General features: G+C 40.8%; 1 protein-coding gene across 3 annotated transcripts in view; it reads left to right on the top strand.

The window, feature by feature from the left end:
- The window catches only part of slit3 (slit homolog 3 (Drosophila)), a 262,158-nt gene that overhangs the window by 225,309 nt on the left and 13,361 nt on the right, over nt 1-23,488 (top strand). For all 3 annotated transcript variants that reach the window (XM_058048416.1, XM_058048425.1, XM_058048435.1), the window contains 5 exons: nt 1,705-1,844; nt 8,849-8,942; nt 10,741-10,878; nt 11,595-11,835; nt 16,363-16,493. In XM_058048416.1, coding sequence (XP_057904399.1) covers nt 1,705-1,844; nt 8,849-8,942; nt 10,741-10,878; nt 11,595-11,835; nt 16,363-16,493 — 744 coding nt within the window. The remainder of the gene's footprint in view (nt 1-1,704; nt 1,845-8,848; nt 8,943-10,740; nt 10,879-11,594; nt 11,836-16,362; nt 16,494-23,488) is intronic.

The following is a 23,488-nucleotide window of genomic DNA, read 5'->3' as shown; positions in this document are numbered from 1 at the left end:
ATATTTTCATCTATTGTGATCCCCAGAAATGTATTTTCCTTCACCCTTTATTTGAGCTGAAAAGACTTTCAACTGTGCATATGACAACTGAAAGTCATATTTACCTGTGCTCGTCACTTTAACATAATTTTTACGTCTTTTTGACATTGAATTTTATGTATTGCTATTATCATTACTTTATGATTTTATCCTTCTTTACTGTAAAGGACTTTTTCGTGCTCTATAAATAAACTCGCCTTGACTAAACACCTAAACACTTGGTGTTAACGTTAGTGGTAAATGGCACTGAAAATGGATGAAAACTAAGTAGGTGACGGTAAGCAGCATCCGTGAGAAGTGTCTTTCATTGAAAGACGACTCCATACGTCCAGTGTTTGTGAGTTTGTGTGTGTGTGTGTGTGTGTGTGTGTGTGGAGATGCTGTGAAATCCTTTTCATGTAATAAAAAAGTAAAGTCAACTTGATGAAGTGTAAGAGACAAATGCAAGGATGCAGAGCGAGGAGGGTGGGCGAGCTGCTGAGGAATTACTGTGTGTGTGTGTGTGTGTGTGTGTGTGTGTGTGTGTGTGTGTGTGTGTGTGTGTGTGTGTGTGTGTGTGCTGGGGGGGCTTTAACGTGTGTGAGATACAAGGGGGTGGAATACAAGTTGCACCAGTGAGGGGGGTGAAGTGAAGGTGAAGATGGAAGAGCAAAACAAGCTGGAGGAGGTGGTAGATAATTAAGTGCGCTTCTGAGTGGGCGTGGCCCTGCATCTGTGGCAACCAATTAGAAGCACAATTACCTCGGCTTTGGATTAGTTTGTTGTGAAGACTCAGGGCTAATGAACGTACTGTTGATGTTCCTCATTGAAACATCACTCAACAAGGAGGCATTTCAAATGACAGCATTTTTATGGCTTGCAATATTCCGCAGTGGTTAGCGCACAGACCTCACAGCTAGGAGACCAGGGTTCAATTCCACCCTCGGCCATCTCTGTGTGGAATTTGCATGTTCTTCCCGTGCATGCATGGGTTTTCTCCGGGTACTCCGGTTTCCTCCCACACTTCCAGCTTTACACCTACCAACCATTGATCGATAAAGTAATGCTGAACCAGCGTTACTTTATTACCATCCATTTCTTGAAATGCTGGCTTTTCAATTGTATTAAAGAGATGTGCATCTTGGTGTGTAACTTTTGGCCAGATGGGGAAACTGGGTCAGGTGTATATGCTTGAGGCGGCTAAGTTTTTTTTATTTTATTGCCTTTTTTGTTGCTACCACTTTCCAACAATTTCTGCATACTGGCTCGTTTATGTCCATGAGCTCCAAAAACATGCTAGGTTAATTAGCGACTCCAAATTGTCCATAGGTATGAATGTGAGTGTGAATGGTTGTTTGTCTATATGTGCCGTGTGATTGGCTGGCCACCAGTCCAGGGTGTACCCCGCCTCTTGCCCGAAGACAGCTGGGATAGGCACCAGCACCACCGCGATAGAAAATGAACGAACGAACAAACGAATATTCGGCAACACCAAAATGATTATGTATCAGTTTTAGCAGTAGCCTTACATTTTTACTGAGGCTGTTGCAGTACATCGTAAACAGTGCTCCATCTTTATCCAATGAAAGACTGAGAAATGAGTTTCTCATACGTACTAGCATCTGTTTTTTGGGCTTTGACCTGCATTCAATGGACCTCATCATGTACTTTTGTTTTGGTGTGCAGCTGCGTGTGTCCCCCGGGCTTCGAGGGCCAACGTTGCGAGGTCAACCCGGATGATTGCGAGGACAACGACTGCGAGAACAACTCCACCTGCGTCGACGGCGTCAACAACTACACCTGTCTCTGTCCACCCAACTACAGCGGTAGGAAGACTCACTATGCCACGTATACATGTACACAAATATTCCAATTGCATTCCGTTTATTTGCTCAAACCGAGATAATTGAACCTTTGTATTCCGAAAGAAAAGTGCCAATCCGAATGAATATATAATGGGATTCCCAGGGGTGGAATATTCCTTTGCCCAATCAGATTGAGGTATCTTGTACCCGCTCAAACGGAAAGTTGTCAGGGTGCGTTCTTCTTCGTGGTGTTTTTCTTCTTCTGTTGTTTATTGGCGGTTGGCAAGCAGCTCTCGTGTGCATTAGCACCATCTGTGGAACAGAATCTAAACCCTTCTATACGCCATTCACAAGTCCAGTTTTATTTAAAAAAAAAAATACATATCTATATATAAAACATGTCCCGAGTTTAATTATAAAATATTAGCAAGATTGAATTTGATCTTTTCCTGTTTAAATTTATCAGCGAATGCTGAGATATGACGTAACACGCAGCTCCAGACGTTCTTTAGATTTAAAAAAATGGAGGCGAGCAATCGGCAGTGGACTGCTAAGGAAAGTTTGTTTTTGATTCAAACTAAATTTCAAAACCGGATGAAGGAAAAACTGGCAATACGGAGTTATTCCAACAAGTGAAAGAAAAACTCAAGGAAGTCGGTATCACGTGATGTTGATGTTTACGTTTTACTGTGCATTCCCCATTGACTATTCTGGTTGATTATAGCGGCGCATGTAGACATGAGATTGGAATATTCCTTTTCCATGTATACCATGTTTTCGGAAAAGTCATTCGGAAAGAGGAAAACTCCTTATGTAAACATGGCTTCTATGCCATTTTCCCAAGAAGAATTTTAGGTTGCAGTTCTCCAATCGCTCCGGCAATGATTATGTCAAAGAACTGATAATATTACGGAATAAACGTGACCAATCGGCACTGGACTGCTAAGGAAAGTTTGTTTTAGATCCAAACTAAATTTCAAAACTGGACTGGACAGTGATATTTATAAGTTGTGCACCACAATGAAACATTATTGAATAGACACATTTGTGTACTAGTAAAGTGTTTTTAATCCAGAAAAAAATGCTCAATGGTCAAACAATAATTTGTGAAGCAAAGGTGAGAAAAATCCACAGAGAAATGGAAGCGCTAGATTTTGTAGCTTGTGCAAAATCAGCACTTGGTATTGGATCTAATGGGTGGTGTTTCATTGTGACCACTTCAAATTGTCACAGCAATGTGATTCACTCACCTGTGCCATCATTTGATTGGCTAACCGCTAATAAAATACTTGTTTAGGAGGCACTGGTTCATCACTTTTTGCTGTTTTCCTTCAGAAGTTGTTGAAGAATTAGACCATGTTGGCAGGGACGCCATGATAGATGTTTTCCTAGTCAAACCATCGCTGATTGGTTGATCACGAACAAGAACGGGTGTGGGTAAAACGTGGACTGTGGATTGATTGGTCCATTTCAAGATTTGCAAGGATTGGTTTGCAAATTACCACCGGAGTTACGCGGTCCGTGTTTTACCAACACCCAAGAAGAACCACTTTTTAAAAAACTCTTGGCAGTATGGCATGCCAAAGTGCACTTGCCCCACGGGAATATCACTGATTGGATTTACTTGCCCCAATTTTTTTTTAACTTGCCCCCGGCCATCGGTACATTATCGTTATTGTCGAGCCCTGGATATGACAATGTGAATTTGCATCGTCTAGCGTAAATACTGTAATTACCCATTTCTACCCATTTTCTATATGCTTCTATGATGGGCATATTTAATGTTTAATGGTTAAAGTGTGTAAGTGTGTACTGACCATGCAAGGATGTGTTGGGTCTAGTTTTGGTCCTACGGTATCTATGATTGAGACTTTAGTTGTGTCATTGTTTTCAGGATGAAAATGGTACGGTACCTTCATTCATTCATTTTCTACCGCTTATCCTCACAACCTATCCCAGCTGTCTTTGGGCGAGAGGCGGGGTACACCCTGGACTGGTGGCCAGCCAATCACAGGGCACATATATACAAACAACCATTCACACTCACATTCATACCTATGGACAATTTGGAGTGGCCAATTAACCTAGCATGTTTTTGGAATGTGGGAGGAAACCGGAGTACCCGGAGGAAACCCACGCATGCACGGGGAGAACATGCGGTACGGTACCTAATGGGTGGAAATACACACTGCAGTCCAACGACCCATTGACATAAAATGGCCCCTTCTGTGCCGTGTTGTGTTCTAAATATTCCATTGTTTACTCTCCGGTCGTTGTCGATTCCACTGGCGTTTTGTCAGGGCACAATGATGTCCTGCCGTTTACTAATCGTAGCACAGGGAACTGAACTGTACCGCTTGGCGGAAATGTGACTAAAGTGAGTGAGTGACTTTGGGTCACTTTGCCCCCCCCCCCCCCCTGAGAGTCCCCGCACAACTGCTTACTCGCACAAAATCACAATTTCCACTTTTGCCGGCTGGTGAGTCGGTAATGGACAGCCACTCCGCAGTGACCCCCCGACACCGCTCCTGCAGGAAGGAAGCTTGGGCGATCTAGAGGGGGGGAGGGAAAGAGGGAACAGCTAGATGCAAAGAGAAAACATAAAAATGTCATCGCGTGAAGAGAGGTCAAGAAAAGGGGTTGATAAAGCGAGGAGGAAAGATGCGTGAAAGAGATGCTGGAAGTGGGAGGAAGAATCAGCCCACACCAGATGCTGACTAAGGAGTTAAGTTTTTTTTTGTTAGCGAGGCATTGTCCTCTAAAGTACACACATTTACACTCTGTCGGTCCACTATGATACTGGACCTCATTCAAGATACACACACACACACACACTGTCATTACATCTCTTGGCATGCACAAGCTTCTCTCTATCTATCTTACACACACACACACACACACACACAGCTGGCTTATGGTTGAGTGGCCACTGGCCCAATCATCAGGTGTCACTTTAAGAGAACGCTTACTCACTCAAGCCTTTTCCAACTCAGCTCTTATATTCCACTGGAATCTCCTAAATCCAACACAATCCCAACTTCAGAATTGATCCGTTCCAGGGTCAAACCTCTGCCATCCACTTTTTACATATACACTGTATTTCTTGTCCAACAGAATAAATGCCATATATAGTCGAGTGGTTAGCGGTCTCCCTGGTCTCCTTATAGCTAAGAGACCAGGGTTCAATTCCACCCTCGGCCATCTCTGTGTGGAGTTTGCATGTTCTCCCCGTGCATGCGTGGGTTTTCTCCGGGTACTCCGGTTTCCTCCCACATTCCAAAAACATGCTAGGTTAATTGGCCACTCCAAATTGTCCATAGGTATGAATGTGAGTGTGAATGGTTGTTTGTCTATATGTGCCCTGTGATTGGCTGGCCACCAGTCCAGGGTGTACCCCGTCTCTCGCCCGAAGACAACTGGGATAGGCTCCAGCACCCCCGGGACCCTCTTGAAGATAAGCAGTAGAAAATTAATGAATGAATGAACAACTACAGTATTGGCTGCATGGCAGACAAGTGTTAAGCACGCAGGCCACACAGCTAGGAGACCAGGGTTCAATTCCACCCTCGGCCATCTCTGTGTGGAGTTTGCATGTTCTCCCCGTGCATGCGTGGGTTTTCTCCGGGTACTCCGGTTTCCTCACACATTCCAAAAACATGCTAGGTTAATTGGCCACTCCAAATTGTCCATAGGTATGAATGTGAGGTTACAGGTTACATTAAGGAACATCCCATGGTTACAGTTGCGCAATTGACATGTCTGAAAATGAATAGGAGGAGGCAGCATGTATTTAATCCTACTTTAATAATAATAATAATAATAATAATACATTTTATTTCAAAGCGCCTTTCAGGACACCCAAGGTCGCTGTACAGAAGATATAAAAACACAAATATAAAATACAAGATAAAAGAGAACAAACAATGAATAAGAACATACAATAAATAGGGGGAGGGGGGACCATGTGATGCAGTTAGAGGGAGTAAGCTAGTTTGAACAGATGAGTTTTGAGTTTCATGTCTATTCCTGATAATTAATGGATACATGGGCTGCAGGGTGGTTGAGTGGCTAGCGCACAGGCTTCACAGCTACCTGAGTTCAATTCCAACCTCGACCATCTCTGTGTGGAGTTGCATGTTCTCCCCGTTCATGCGTGGGTTTTCTCCGGGTACTCCGGTTTCCTCCCACATTCCAAAAACATGCTAGGTTAATTGGCCACTCCAAATTGTCCATAGGTATGAATGTGAGTGTGAATGGTTGTTTGTCTATATGTGCCCAGTGATTGGCTGGCCACCAGTACAGGGTGTACCCCACCTCTCGCCCGAAGACAGCTGGGATAGGTCTTGTGAGGTACGCTGAGGTAGTTTGTTTGACGTCAAGCAGTTCAAAGTTGCATATTTTTCTCTTTTTTTTTCAAAATCCAAATAGAACCAGGGCATTTCAGTCCAACTGGACTATAAATTAAAAAAATAAATGCAGATTTCTGGTTCGGAGGCCTTTCAGAGAGCAGCTGGAATGAAAATGTGAACTGGACATGTTTAACAAATGAAATGTCAGTATGATGTCATACCACGTCTCATGTGTGGGATTGGGAGAAGTCACAAGGTGATGGGAAGTTAAGATCCTCCAAATATGTCAAACACGTAAAGATCAGCATGTGGGTTTGACAAGGTGCTTTATTTGAAAGTGGAGATTTCACGAAAGGTCATGGAGGGTGGCGTCAGACCCAGCAGGGATTATCTCACTGCGGCTGTGAAGATCCAGACTGAACTCCATGACAGTCTGCTGGCCCTCTTGTGTTGTTCTAACATTATACTAAATATCCCCTGTTATGCAAACATGAACACGAACAGCAATGTTCAATGACAAAGCAGAAATCAGAATAAAAATGTATCATCTCCATCACTTGTTGCTGCACTTTTGAAAGAAGATTAATTTTTGAAAATTTTTGCCTTGTTTTTAGGATATGGCACATTATCAAACTACAGTCGTCTAACTTCAAGGTTAAAATTTTGCTGCTTCATTTGCGATTTTTCAAAAATATATTCATGACTAAATAATGCTGTTTCATGTTTAATTTTACTGATAAAACATTATATAAAGTTCCTGATTTTTCATCCTTGTCACACATTTTAGACAAATTTAAATATTAGTCAATGACAACACAACTAATTAAGATCTATCAGTTTTGGTTAAAGATTATAAAGCCATTTCTACAGCTTTGGGACTCTAGCAAACCACAATGAGAGTCGTTATCTACAAATGCCAAAAACAAAAATCTACCAAAATGACCCCAAGAGCGCAGCAACGACTCATCCACGAGGTCACAAAAGACCCCACAAAAACATCCAAAGAATTACAGGACTCACGTGCCTCAGCTAAGGTCAGTGTTCATGACATAAAAAAGACCAAAACAGTCTGCACTGAGTTCCAAGCTGAAAACCACTGCTGAACAAAAAGACCATTTAGGCTCTTAATTTTGCTAGGAAACATCCCCAAGACCTTTTGGAGAATAGTCCCATTACATCTGGCGTAAAAAAAAAAAGAACATTATACCACCAGTAATATATGGTGGTGGTAGTGTGATGGTCTGGGGCTGTTTTGCTGCTTCAGGACCTGGAAGACTTCCTGTGATAAATGGAACCATGAATTCTGCTGTCTAACAAAACATCCTGGAGGAGATTTTTTTTCTCCCTTAATAATAAAAAAAGGTTCATTTAAAAATTGCATTTTGTTTTCAGTTGTGTTGTCATTGACTAAAATTTACAAAATCAGAAAGGGGTGTGTAAATGTGTGCATATTTGATCAATTATCAATGTTTTTCATAAATGAAGTATTTTCAAGCATTAACATTTTCATTTAAGGCATTCAGAAGACGCTGTGACAATATGATGGTAGTATTCTACACTGGTCACTAGATGTCAGTAATAATACTGAGGAATCCTACTTCATTGAAATGGACTATCACGGTTGGATCTGGGAACCAATTTACCGCGATAATAGAGAGATTATTATCCATTAAAATAACCCACCATGGGGCTCAAAAAAAAAGTTGATTACAAAGTTGAGTCACGCTATTGAATTCCATCTCGCCAAGATGAACAGGAAGTCCGCATCAGCAATAAGTTCCATCCACCTGACATTTTTATGCATTTTTTGCGTTTTTTAGCTGAGACACACACTTGGCATGGACAAGCTCAGCTCATTAGCATTAAAGCTACAGGCACACAAAACACTGTGTTTCCAGTAGGGCTTACTAAAAGCACAAATATTACAATATATATCCAATATGACCTTTAAAAGAATGAGTTTATCTTCACATTAGTATTTATTTTTTTTGCAGTCTCTTTTGCATCTCTTTGGAGAATTACTCACACTATTTTGTTTAAAACACTTCAAAATGAAGAACATGTTCCCTCGCACCTTTTCCTCTCATCTTTGCAACAACTTAAATGTTATTTAGCTACAGTATTATGCTTTTTCTGTGAATTATTGCTGCGTATAGGACATTGAGGCAGTTCATTTGGGGTAGGAAAGCATTAAAGATGATTTATACTTTCTACTGAGAATACTTGCGTGTTACTGTCCTGAATTTCCCAGACTATTTCCATTCATAACACGCTAATAAACCACCCTTCTCGTTGAGATAACCCGAAAGCACTTGTTTTGTATAATGGTGCTGGGATGCTCAGATGTTGTTTTGCATGTGTAATTTACCAGGCGGCTATAAAGGTCTTGGGAAAAGGGCTAGTGGAGACAGACATGGTGGGAGTTTAGGGCGTAAGGATTAGATTAAAGCAGGCGAAGAATGAAGACGAGTGTTTTAATGCCTCTGACAAGATCTAGAGGCATGTAAATGAAGACTTTTTTGTGTTTTATGAGTTGCTTTTATGTTGATTTATTGATTACAGAGGTTAGACTTGAGCTGTTTTAATCCTTCATTCAACTATTGTAAATGTTTGTCTATGGATTATTAGTCATCTATGAGGTAATATACATCATCTCTATCGTCTCACCCTCACCAGGTGACCTCTGCGAGGAGGTGCTTGACCCCTGCCTCCACGGCTTCGACCCCTGTCAGCATGATTCAAAGTGCATCCACGTCGGGCGCAGTTACAGGTGAGTGACTGCAGTAAAAGGCCCAGGGGGTGAATCCCAGAGTAAGGGGGGGGCATTAAAAAAAGAAGTACTGTGCGGGGGTCAGGGTTACCTTTGATGGTCCAAAAATTCCCAGCAGTTCATCCTTGAGTCAGAGGCAAACTTACTGCCGTTTTAATAGCAGAAACAGTACATGGTATGCCCCAGCTAAAATGCAGTTTGACAATAATAATAATTAAGCAAAAACATAAATTTAAATATATATAATAAAATAATAATATATAAAATAAAATCATAATCATATATATACATATATATATATATATATATATATATATATATATATATATATATATATATATATATATATATATATATATATATATATATATATATATATATATATAATAGCGGCACGGCGGACGAGTGGTTAGCGCGCAGACCTCACAGCTAGGAGACCAGGGTTCAATCCCACCCTCGGCCGTCTCTGTGTGGAGTTCGCATGTTCTCCCCGTGCATGCGTGGGTTTTCTCCGGGTACTCCGGTTTCCTCCCACATTCCAAAAACATGCTAGGTTAATTGGCCACTCCAAATTGTCCATAGGTATGAATGTGAGTGTGAATGGTTGTTTGTCTATATGTGCCCTGTGATTGGCTGGCCACCAGTCCAGGGTGTACCCCGCCTCTCGCCCGAAGACAGCTGGGATAGGCTCCAGCACCCCCGCGACCCTCGTGAGGAAAAAGCGGTAGAAAATGACTGAATGAATGAATGAATATATATAATATAATAAAATATAATAATATAATATAATATAATAATAAAAAATAATAATTCAGCAAATAATGTGCTCAATTTCCGAGACCAATATGAGCCGATATCAATACCGAATACCGTGTACATACTTTTAAATCTTCACTAGCTAAATGTACTGCAAAAAAGGTCAGTAAGGATAATTCATAATGCCGCCTACAGAGAACATACTAACTCCTTATTTCTAAAATCACAAATACTTCAACTTGCTGATATAGTTCATCTTCAAACAGCTAAAATAATGCATAAGGCTAAAAACAACCAATTAGCTAAAAATGTCATCCAATACTTCTCTACAAGAGAGGAGAAATATGATCTCAGGGAAGAAGTACATTTGAAACACTTCTATGCTAGGACTACGTTATGCTAGCCATAGCATTTCAGTATGTGGAATCAAACTATGGAATGGATTGAGTAAGGAAATCAAACAATGCACAACGATGAGCCAATTCAAGAAACAATACAAGCAGTTGATGTTTGCTAAATACAAGGATGAAGAGTCTTGAACCAGTCATGATGTGCTATACATATCACTATATTGACACGCACTATGGTACCCATTATGGCATTGGATGCTCATATCACCTCCTACTTCGGTACATGACAAAAAAACAAAATAACAAAAACTATATTATATAAACTATATTAGGAAAGCAGGAAGTGAACAAATGTAACAGTTACTGATTGTAAAAGTACCAGATGGAGGGGTAGGATTTAATAAGCTTTGCTTCTTCCTACTCCTTTTGGACATGTGGAACTGTGAACTGATTATGGGATGCATTCAATTGTAATCTGATGCATGTTCAAATGAAATAAAAACCATTACCATTACGTGATTTAGCAACTCTTCTTCGTCCCTTACTGTCCACTACATTGGCTGAAAAGTTTATGACTATAACTATAGGGAGAGCCCTGCCGCAACAATGAACAATTGATAAACTGCAAACACAAATCTTCCTAGGTTGAAGTGATCAAACGCCACAAAATAATGCCGCCATTATTTATACAGATGTGAGTGCCTGCCAGGATATGTGGGCCACTACTGCGAGCAAGACTACAACGACTGTCTGGAGAACAAGTGTCAACATGGCGCAAAGTGCGTGGACGCCGTCAACGGCTACACGTGTGTCTGCCAGGAGGGCTTCAGGTAATGTCATATGAGATGGAACAAAAATCACACCTCAGTGACTCACACACACACACATACATACACACAAACTGTGGGAGGAGATACAGATGGCGTTGGAGCCGCTTGACCACCTGCATGCGACAGATGCACACTCTGATTAATTATAGCAGACGGGAAAACAGAAAACAGGCCTGGGAAATTCTGGTGATTTTTCAACAGGAATATTTGGGGGAGTGTGCAAAATGGCTGGTTCATTTATAACAGGGAACATGAATGCAGCATGCTGTAATTCCACTTTAAACTGTCAGATTTGGGGCAGATGGTGGGGCATCATTTATTAAGATATATTTTAGCAGTAGTCTATGTGCATTTATGTAACATATCTTTATTAGTAAATCATCCATTAATGAGCATCAGATTTCATACACGTCTTCAAAATGGTGGGGCATCATTTGTTTATTTTATTTTCATTCAGGCTCATTGTGCATATAAAACAATTAAAATATACATATCATTAACACCATACTACTATAGTAACAAAACAATGTCATATATATGTATATGATATTGTAACACTTTTGATTGATTTTAAAAATCTAAAATATATAATATTATATATAATAAAGTCGTGCAAAGATATATTTTAGCAGTAGTCTATGTGCATTTATGTAACATATGTTTTATTAGCAAACCATCCATTAATGAGCATTAATGATCACCCCCTCGTCCTCCAGCGGTCTGTTCTGCGAGAACACCCCACCCATGATCTTGCTCCAGACCAGCCCCTGCGACCAGACAGTTTGCCAAAACGGCGCCCAGTGCCTACTGGTGGCCGGCGAGCCGGTCTGCCGTTGTATGCCTGGATTCTACGGCAGCAAGTGCGACAAGATGGCCACCGTTCACTTCCTGGGGCGCGAGGCATACGTGGAGCTTCCGGGCGCCAAGCTCCGTCCCACCGCACATATTTCCTTTCAGGTACCATCAAAGTTTTATGTGTATTCAATTGTACTAGATTTGTTTTGTTAACTATGGATAGTTGTAACGCCTTGGGTAGGTGCTTATAATTATAATGTAATGTAATATAATATAATATAATATAATATAATGTAATGTAATGTAATGTAATGTAATGTAATGTAATATAGGGCGGTACGGTGGTGAGTGGTTAGCGCACAGACCTCACAGCTAGGAGACCAGGGTTCAATTCCACCCTCGGCCATCTCTGTGTGAATTTTCATGTTCTCCCCGTGCATGTGTATGGGTTTTTTTGGGGAGAACATGCAAACTCCACACAGAGATGGCCGTAAAAATAAATAAAAATATGAAAAAGTGCGTCAAGAGCCTGTGGAGCTGCAGCAAACATCTCCTCTGACCCGCAACAGTTGTCCATCATGGATTCTTGCGGACATCTGAAAGTCAAAATCCTAATTGAAGCTTTTTTTTTGTGAAGATGGCAGCATGAGTCAAGCAGACAGAAACAATAAAAGTAGGCCGCTGATGTTTAACACCTGTGTGAATGTGAGCGCTGCGGGCTTCTGTCTTTTCCTGCCAGCGGCTTTTTCACTTCTCAATGCCAAAGCTGTTAAATGTGCACCCAGAGGCCTCCACTCCGAGAGGAAAAGGAGGGGGGGAAGTAAAGCGCATTGACAGTGCTTCATAAATCACGTTGTACTTGTTCCCTTTTTAACACATTCTCTCGTTATTCTCCATATCTCTATCTGCTCTCTATCCTTCCCTGCATCTTGTTAGCAGGTGTCTTCTTGGCTGAGCTCCATTTGAAGCTGCAGTGTTAAGTGTTTCTGCCCCTGCGGCCCCATCGCCACCTGTTACTGTGTTAATGCTCAGCCCAGCCACCAAGACGTGTGGAGTGTGACCTTGCTACTGTATTCAAATATCTCCATTGCCTTTCTTTTGCTCTCGCTGCTGTTTTTCTTGGGTGCTTAAAAGGGGAAAAGTCTATTTTAATATTTTAAATCTGCATAGCTGTTGGCAATGTTGGATATAAAGTAGCATTGTGCCAACCGGGTCCTTCACTGGTGCCCGAAAAAACATCATTGCTGTATAAACCAAATACATTTTTTAAGAAATCTTGAGATCAAAATGGGCTGCACGGTGGTCGAGTGGTTAGTGCACAGACCTCAAAGCTAGGAGACCCGGGTTCAATTCCACCCTCAGCTGTCTCTGTGTGGAGTTTGCATGTTCTCCCCGTGCATGCGTGGGTTTTCTCCGGGTACTCCGGTTTCCTCCCACATTCCAAAAACATGCTAGGTTAATTGGCCACTCCAAATTGTAGATAGATAGATATATAGATTTATCGATTTATAGAAATAGATAGATTTATTGTAATTGCACAATAACAGCAGTGAAATTGCGAAATGTCGTTGCCTGGCTCCGGTATATTAATAAATAATAACAATAACAATGTGGAGCATAAATAGATGATCAAATATGAACAATAATGTACAGTGTAAACAGTAAATTGCACAAATAATTTAAATAATTTTGAATAAATAAGGTTTGAATGTGACTGGCCACCAGTCCAGGGTGTACCCTGCCTCTCGCCCGAATACAACTGGTTCAGGCTCCAGCAACCCCCGCGACCCTCGTGAGGATAAGCAGTAGAACATGAACGAATGAGTAAATTTGATTTCCAGTCTTGAAAACGATTTAAAAAATGGACTCGATTGGAGTACGTTTTGGTTAGAGTCGGACCTCGTGGAACAGATTGACACTAACCAAGGTTCCACTGTAAAAGATTTATGAGAAGAGGTTACTAAGACATTAATTTTGCAATCACATTGCTCTGTATACATGAATACATAAATATTTTTAATATGATTAAATTAGGGAGTGGTTAGCGCGCAGGCCACAGAGCTAGGAGACCCGAGTTCGATTCCAGCCTGTGCCATCTCTGTGTGGAGTTTGCATGTTCTCCCCGTGCATGCGTGGGTTTTCTCCGGGTACTCCGGTTTCCTCCCACATTCCAAAAACATCAGGGCTCGACAATAACGTTGTACCGATGGCCCGGGGCAAGTTAAAACAAAACTGGGGCAAGTAAATCCAATCATTAATATTCCCGTGGGGCAAGTGCACTTTGGCATGCCGTACTGCCAAGAGTTTTTTCTAAAGCGGTTTTTGTTGGGTGTTGGTAAAACACGGACCGCGTAATTCCGCTGGTAATTTGCAAACCAATCCTTGCAAATCTTGAAATGGACCAATCAGAATCGTTTATTTAGACCGCGGACCGTAATCCACAATCCGCGTTTTACCCACACCCGTTCTTGTTCGCGATCAACCAATCAGCGATCGTTTTACTAGGAAAACATCTATCATGGCGTCCCTGCCAACATCGTCTAATTCTTCAACAACTTGTGAAGGAAAACACCAAAAAGTGATGAACCAAGTATTTTAAACAAGTATTTTATTAACAAGTAAAATACTAAACAAGTATTTTATTAGCGGTTAGCCAATCAAATGATGGCACAGGTGAGTGAATCACATTGCTGTGACAATTTGAAGTGGTCACAATGAAACACCACCCATTAGATCCAATACCAAGTGCTGATTTTGCACAAGCTACAAAATCTAGCGGTTTCATTTCTCTGTGGATTTTTCTCACCTTTGCTTCACAAATTATTGTTTGACCATTGAGCATTTTTTTCTGGATTAAAAACACTTTACTAGTACACAAATGTTGTTAAGTCAAACTTGAGATTTAGACACGTCAGCAAAAATGGGAGGCGGAACCTTCGTGACATCGATCGCGGCCGGACCGGTATAAGTGGCGCACACCAGCACAGGTGAAGCAGACAAGCAGCAGCACCAGGCAGAGACTGTTTATCTATCATTGTAAGTCGCCCATACAGATCAGAGCATCTACAAACACCAGAGAGGCAGCCGGTAAGACGCCAAACTGTGTCAATGTGAAGAAGCTGTGCTAACGATAGCTTAGCCACGGCGTCTAGTGCGTGGCTTGTCACTGTTTGATGCTCACGTGCACTGATTGTTGAGTTAAACGCTTGCTGGCATCGTGGCTAACTTGATTTAATGTGGTTGAAATTGTGACGGGTGTAAATAGTTAGCTTATAGTGTTGCGTATGTATTAAGTACGTTTATTTCACTTTGGTTTGGAAATGATTTGAAAGCTAACTGAATTTTATTTATTTATTATAATTGGTAATAATTTAAGAACACATTAAAATATATATATAAAATATATAAATAAAAACAGCAATAAATATATGGGAAGTGGTGGAATTCATACCTGATTCATGCTTACCTGGTATTGTATTAAAGCTTAATTTGCTTATTCTCTATTGCAGTAATTTGTAAGGCATGGGATTTGTGACTTTGCACAGAATTTAAATGTGTTCCTTTTTCTTTCTTTTTTTTTATTTTATTTTATTGAAAGGTTTTTCACCTAATTTCAAGTGGCAAACTGCACCCTAAATTGCAAATGAAAATAAAAGATGCAAAACAGGACAAGCCGCTTATTTATTGAGTGAATACGCTTCCTACATCTCTGGGTAGATGGCTCATCCCCTTCAAGTGGGGATTGTATGAAACCAAAGGGAACTTGACAAATGTGTCAAATGTTTCATTGTGGTGCACAACTTATAAATATCACTGCTTACTACGACTACCATGTGTAAGGTAGCATGGCTTGCCATGTTAACATACATCTCCACAAATTTTCAGACATTCCTCCAAATACAATGCATCAGTACTATTATCTGATGAATTATCAGCATATATTGATATATGATATCATTATGGCACTTTTCATTTTACATGGGGCAAGTTCGGGCAAGTAGTTCTCACCTTAAGGATTCCCCATGGGCAAGTCATTTTGGTTTTTAACGTAGAGCCCTGAACATGCTAGGTTAATTAGCGACTCCAAATTGTCCATAGGTATGAATTTGAGTGTGAATGGTTGTTTGTCTATATGTGCCCTGTGATTGGCTGGCCACCAGTCCAGGGTGTAGCCCGCCTCTCGCCTGAAGACAGCTGGGATAGGCTCCTGCATGCCTGCGACCCTCGTGAGGATAAGCGTTAAAAAATGAATGAATGAATGAATGGTCCCGAGCCACAGTTTCAGAAATCAGCACATATTTTCATTGATTATCACATTATGCTGTTAGTTGACTCACAGCTAATAGTAATAACCAATAATAATAATAATTGCATTTCATACTGTTAATAAAAAAATAAATTAATGTAAGTTTAAATGTATAGTACACTATATGTAGTGTATGATGTTTCATTCATCTTTTTTAACCCAATTGTCATGAGCATTATTGCGTCGCCTTTTTATCTGCAAGGCGAGGGGCGTAATTTGGACTGTTTTATTCCATTATTGACCCAAATTAGCTCGATCGCTGTCGCATTATCCAGCGATTTGTCCTGTCACCCGTGGCAGGTCCTGGGATGAGCTGACAGAATAATGCATGAGGCACCAAAAGTGATTTATAACTGTCTTCACCTCCTCTCCCTCCCTTCTAGGTGGCCACTGACAAAGACAATGGCATTCTGCTGTATAAGGAAGATCACGATCCCCTGGCTTTGGAACTGTACCAAGGACACATACGACTCATCTACGACATGGCCAACTATCCTCCCACTACGGTGTACAGGTAGGCCGCATACACACCAGTAAAAGTTAATTATCATTAGGGGAGCCGTTATGATATGTTTTTAACCCTTAGATGCATAAGTGGGTCAAAAATGACCCATTCAGGTTGTTTTCTTGAAATATCTTCGTAATGAAAAATTGTAATCATAATACAGTTTAAGGTTTTTTTCTTTTTTTTTCTTTTTTTAATAATGTACCGCGTACCGTAGGTTTTTTCTTTTTCTTTTTTTCTTTTTTTCTTTTTTTTTTAATAATGCACCTCGTACTGAAGTATGAGGTGATATGACCATACAATGACATAATGGGTACCATAGTAACTGTCAATATAGTGATATGTATAGCACATCAGATTACAATTGAATGCATCCCATAATCAGTTCACAGTTCCACATGTCCAAAAGGAGTAGGAAGAAGCAAAGCTTATTAAATCCTACCCCTCTATCTGGTACTTTTACAATCACTAACTGTTACATTTGTTCACTTCCTGCTTTCCTAATATAGTTTAAGGTTTTTTTTGTTTTATTTTTACATTTTTTGTCCCGTACCGAAGTACTCGGTGATATGAGCATCCAATGCCATAATGTGTACCATAGTGCGTGTCAATATAGTGATATGTATAGCACATCATGACTGGTTCAAGACTCTTCATCCTTGTATTTAGCAAACATCAACTGCTTGTATTGTTTCTTGAATTGGCTCATCGTTGTGCATTGTTTGATTTCCTTACTCAATCCATTCCATAGTTTGATTCCACATACTGAAATGCTATGGCTAGCATAACGTAGTCCTAGCATAGAAGTGTTTCAAATGTACTTCTTCCCTGAGATCATATTTCTCCTCTCTTGTAGAGAAGTATTGGATGACATTTTTAGCTAATTGGTTATTTTTAGCCTTATGCATTATTTTAGCTGTTTGAAGATGAACTATATCAGCAAGTTGAAGTATTTGTGATTTTAGAAATAAGGAGTTAGTATGTTCTCTGTAGGCGGCATTATGAATTATCCTTACTGACCTTTTTTGCAGTACATTTAGCGAGTGAAGATTGCTTTTATAGTTATTATAGAAATCATTATTGTATGGTCCTAAATATAATACTAAATATCATACAAGTGATTATTCCTAACCAAAATGGCAAAATTGGCATAAAAACGCATTGATTCTAGTATGGGTCATTTTTTACCCACTTATGGAGTGCAGGGTCCAGTCACTCGTGCATCTAAGGGTTAAGGCCATCTAAGGGTTAACACACATAAAGATTGGTACTCTTTCTTTCCTTTAGCATGATGGGACCAAAGCACAAAGGCGATTTTATTATCATTCTACGGATGTTGGATTGTGTTTTAACACTTAACAGGCTTTAGGAACTGACTTTCTACTTCATATGTGATAGAAACCCTTGAAGGAAATACGCTTCACAGCCCTAATGTTGCAGAGGTGCTGATTAAATACACTGTAGAGTTTTTTTTTTAGCCTCACACTTACACTCACAAGTTCCAATCTCAATCAGGTTTTGTGGACGTTTCAGTAGCTCCTGATTTGGACCCAGCACAATATAATCCACAGAGTAGTTCTTCCCACCGCACATACAGACACACGCTCCCCGATCTATAACTCGGCACTTCCTTCTGTAAACAAACATGAACCTTGAAAAATTCCTCCTTAATCCTGATGAGGCAGTCATTGGCCCTCCATAGAAACCCAGCAAAAACCTTTCTAGGTGAGACTTCAAACGGGCCAAACAAAAGACCTCATTCAAGTGTGTTAGTCCGCCGTAAAGCCTTTGGATATTATATAAAAAGATACACTGGCATTTTCATAGGAATTGATATTCCTTGGTAAATTGCAGTACAGGGAGATGGTAATCCAAGATAATACTGCTGCATTTACCAGGGCGTCTGGAATCAAAACAGTAGAAAACGGGCTGAAATGATTCCTAACTTAAAGGAGAAAGGAGGAGATGGATGAAGGATGAAAATATGCACATTTTTGGAGTGTACCTCCAATAAAAACACCAAATTTTGGTGCTTCTCCCGATGCCGAGGTCAGGTTGTCCATTTCCCAATGTTATTAGCAGGCACTGACTATAAAATTAGCCAGCAGGATGTCAACAATTGATTTTTGCTAATCATGCGGCCTTAAGGGCGACGGGAGACTCTTAATTTGAAAGCGGATACCTAGTAAAAGTCAAGCGGTGTCGAGTCATACTTTTATATAATCAGACATCTTTTGTCAAAACCACCGGAATGATTAGATCCTGTTGCAAAAACCATGATTGTACCTTCACCTTGGCAAAAATGCTGGACTGAAATCCAACCTTGCTAACCAACCACGCATTTTTTTGTTTAACCGTAAGGCGTCATAACTTCATAATTGTCGCTCATCGATTGTTTTACAGCTTAAACTCGCTGTGGTGTCAGACTATCAAAACCAATCTAGTATTTAAGATGCAGGATAAATTTTGCCAAAAGGTGGTGGGGGTCCCATTTGTATGACAAGCTGTTATACTAGTGCTCAACATAAACGAGTATGGAATTTTATGAAACATTTGTTTTTACAGACATCACAATGTGGTCACCTAACATTATGAGGGGAAGGATTTATTGCTCAATGACACTGGTGTGTGCTCATTTTTGCACCACATGCCCAAAATACATCACTCATGTATTTTCTACACTGCGTGTCCTGTTTAGCGGTGCTGGAGCCTGTCTCATTGAATCAAAACATAAAGCTGTTGTTTTTTTTTATTTTATTTGCTAATTCTTTTAACCACAGAGTAGTCACTCAATCAAGTTTTGTGGCATGTTTTTTCCAAAAAAAAGTCCAAATTCTACCTCTTTTTGGGACACAATAAAGGCGGAAAAGGCAAGCTAGTCAAGAGTTATCTGGTATTTTAACATACCACTAACACTTGCTCAGTTACATAGTAGCATAAACAACATACAAATAAACATATCGGAGAATGAAAAGTCCAACAACAAGTTACGTTAAGCAAGTTCACCGAGCTCCCGATCTCATTCCACATCACAAAATCCATTGAATTATTCATCGCCAGCCAAGAGTGCCCTCTGACGGGTGTTGATGGTAATGCTCATTCTGTACAGTGAGTATCAATTAACATTTAGGAAGATGTGATTAGATTAGATTAGATTAGATTAGATTAGATTAGATTAGATTAGATTAGATTAGCATCCAACCAGAAGTGCAATTTTATAAGTACTTTAGTACTTAGTACTGTACTAGTATGTTATATATATTTATATAGATAAACTATGAGAAAAAGTCTGACTTATTGTCGGGTCGCCACAGCAAGTCAATCTCCTCCATCCAATCCTGTCTTCTGCATCTGTCTCTCTCACACCAACTACCCTCATGTCCTCCTTCACCACATCCATAAACCTCCTCTTTGGTCTTCCTCTACGCCTCCTACCTGGCAGCTCTAAACGCAGCATCCTTCTACCAATATATTCACTATCTCTCCTCTGGACATGTCCCAACCATCTCAGTCTGGCCTGAAGGACTTTATCTCCAAGGCCTCTAACATGTAATGTCCCTCTGGTGTTGATGTTGATGATCCTATCCATCCTGGTCACTCTCAATGAGAACCTCAGCATTATAAACTCTGCTACCTCCAGTTCTGCTTCCTGTCTTTCCTCAGTGGCACTGTCTCTAGACCAAACATGGCTGGTCTCACCACAGTTTTGTGTACCTTTCCTTTCATTTTAGCTGAAACTCTTCTATCACACATCACGCCTGACATTCATCTCCACCCCGTTCCATCCTGCTTGCACTCGCTTCTTCACCTCCTTTTCTTTTCCTTTTCGTTCTCTTTCTTATGGTCGGGAGTACATCCTATATAAACATACTGCACCCATCCCAGATCGCTACATCACGTGTACGCTTCTTGAGCAGAAGACATGAAGATGGATGGACTGACTCCACACACACAAAAAAAACCTCAAAGAATAAAACCGAGACAGCCGACAACTCGATGAAGACACAACTGCGTCGAATAGGTGGCCCATTAGAGGAGAGTGATGAAAACAGATGATGGAGTGTGGAGATGACTGAGGGATGCAATGCACCGGGGGGGGGAGTCAACCACAGAAGGAGTCTGGGAATTATCCTTGTCGACTCTGGTTAGCTTGACACGAGCCACGCCTGCTAGGCCGAGCTAGAATCACTGATGGAAGCAGGGATTGTGAGGAGTAATGGACACACAAGACGACAACAATATTCACTGACAGATACAAGGAGCAACAAACTGGAAAACTATGGAGAAAATGTTTTGCTGGAATGAATGATAAAGATTCCATATGCACATATGCACAAGACCATATATGGTCATGTGTAGTGGTGTGTCGGTCATGAACAAATGGGTCAAAAGAACTAGTTCTTTTTTGTGAACGGAATGAACGAGGTCACCGTCCCTAAAATACCCGTTCAGTTTGTTCAGTTGCAAATGCTTTTTTTGATTGGCTGGAGAGTCAGTTCAGAGTCAGTTCTCAGCAAAATTAATGTCTCCGTAACCTCTTCTCATAAAGAACCTTGGTTAGTGTCAATCTGTTCCACGAGGTCCGACTCTAACCAAAACGTACTCTAATCAAGTCAATCATTTTTAAGACTGGAAATCAAATGAATCTGTTCCAAAAGTTGTTTTCTAGTTTTGCAATAATAGTCTTACATGCAGTAAACCATTTTGAGGTCAAAGGGATAAATATTTTATATAATTTTACCTTCATCGAAGACTGTTTCCATGCATTAGCAAGCTAATAAGTTGCTAACATGGGCGTTTTGTGCTAAAAATACATTAAGAACACAGTTGTACATCACATTGTAACCACGAGTGCTATTTCAAAGGATGATAATAATAATAAACGGGTCAAAAGAACAAGGTCACCGCCCCTGGAATACCTGTTCAGTCCGTTCAGTTGCATATGCTTTTTTTGATTGGCTGGAGAGTCAGTTCAGAGTCAGTTCAGAGTCAGTGTCAGTCAGAGTCAGTTCTTTTTGCAGGGCGGGACTATCTGCGTGCTCGCCTGTCTTATCCTATCGTCACGCCTCGCTCTGTGGGTGGGTGGGGTTAGCTGACTGAAAGACCGAGGCCGAGAGATTGACCGACACTGTCGGTGGCCTTGTTCATTCCGTTAACAAAAAAGAACTAGTTCTTTTGACCCGTTCGTTCATGACCGACACAACACTAGTCATCACGTGTTGTTGTGTGCGCTGTTGAGTCGGAACGAACGTGAACATGAATGAACGGACTGACTCCACACGGCTGACCTTACTGTTGCAACGACACATCATCAGTAGGCTAAAACTAACCTGTCTCACGACGGTCTAACCCCAGCTCACGTTCCCTATTAGTGGGTGAACAATCCAACACTTGAATTCTGCTTCACAATGATAGGAAGAGCCGACATCGAAGGATCAAAAAGCGATGTCGCTATGAACGCTTGGCCGCCACAAGCCAGTTATCCTTATGCATAGAGGGACATCAAAGGCTAACGACCAAATGAACCAAATGAATCCCACCCTCAGCCATCTCTGTGTGGAGTTTGCATGTTCTCCCCGTGCATGTGTGGGTTTTCTCCGGGTACTCCGGTTTCCTCCCACATTCCAAAAACATGCTAGGTTAATTGGCGACTCCAAATTGTCCATAGGTATGAATGTGAGTGTGAATGGTTGTTTGTCTATATGTGCCCTGTGATTGGCTGGCCACCAGTCCAGGGTGTACACCGCCTCTCGCCCGAAGACAGCTGGGATAGGCTCCAGCACACCCGCAACCCTTGTGAGCAAAAGCGGTAGAAAATGAATGAATGAATGAATGAATGAAATGAACGGAATGAACGAAATGAACGAAATTAACGAAATTAACGAAATTAACGAAATTAACGAAATTAACGAAATTAACGAAATTAACGGATCTTTTAACTGAATGAACCAGTTTTGCCCACCACTCGTCATGTGAATGGGTTGTATGTGTATTTGTGTAAGTTAACTCTTCCACTCCTGAACCACTGCACATAAAATGGTGAAAAATGATCATAAAACGCACCTTTCATGCTATTATTAAATACACCACATTGTGGCGCTCTTGTTAAACTCCAAAGCATGACACCTACGAGTCAGATTGACTTGAAATTTCTCACACGACCAAATACACTTTACTACAAAAACATTTAGCTCAAACACCACCAAATTTCGCAAAAAGAATTTTTTGCGTATATACTGACAAGTACATGGGTGTAAAATTTTTAAGCAAAATATTTTTGCACTACCATAGGCAGGACTGGCAACTAATTGGCTATAAGTCATTAATACCTAATAAGGATATCAAAGACTTCCAATAATTTATTGAAGTGAAGGCAGGAAGTTGATCCATAAATGATGGCTGAGCACAAGTTCTAAGTAAACACTCCCTCTCACTGTTCAGCACTCAGGAAGGAGATCCAGCCTGCTTCACCGCAATCCACTATGCACTCCTTCGCATGTGCCATTTTTTGATTACATGGAGTGCGATCAGCCCAAATCCTATCTACCCCAATTTGAAACAAAAATACTGTGCGAGCAGAGTCAAAACCTCAACGCCGTGCGGAGCGGCGGAAAAGTTTAGAGATGGAGGTTTGTGACGTTGGGCTGTGTTTGGCTGCCAAAACCAAGAGAGGCTAACTGGTAATAGCAGTGAGTAATTGCTTGTAATAGTTACAGTGGGGCCTCCGTCACGCACATATATGTACACAAACATCATACTTGACTGGTCATCACATTTGTGGTGCCCCCTATGGATCGTGCTTAAAATTATTTGGCGCCTCCTTCGGAAGACATGCTCCTATAATACAGATAGAATCATTAGCCAAATGGGCAGTGGCTTATGGTTGGCAGTTGCTTGATGGTTTTTCAACTAATCTTCATCATATTTGACACACATTTGCTTGTCTCTGCTCTAAAGGTGTGTTCCAAATTTTGTGGTGATTGGGCTAAACCAGGGGTCTCAAA

This window comes from Doryrhamphus excisus, chromosome 2 (genome assembly GCF_030265055.1).
Source record: "Doryrhamphus excisus isolate RoL2022-K1 chromosome 2, RoL_Dexc_1.0, whole genome shotgun sequence".
NCBI lineage: Eukaryota > Metazoa > Chordata > Actinopteri > Syngnathiformes > Syngnathidae > Doryrhamphus > Doryrhamphus excisus.
The sequence above is the reverse complement of the archived record's forward strand: the minus strand, read 5'-3'. Positions and strand labels throughout refer to the sequence as shown.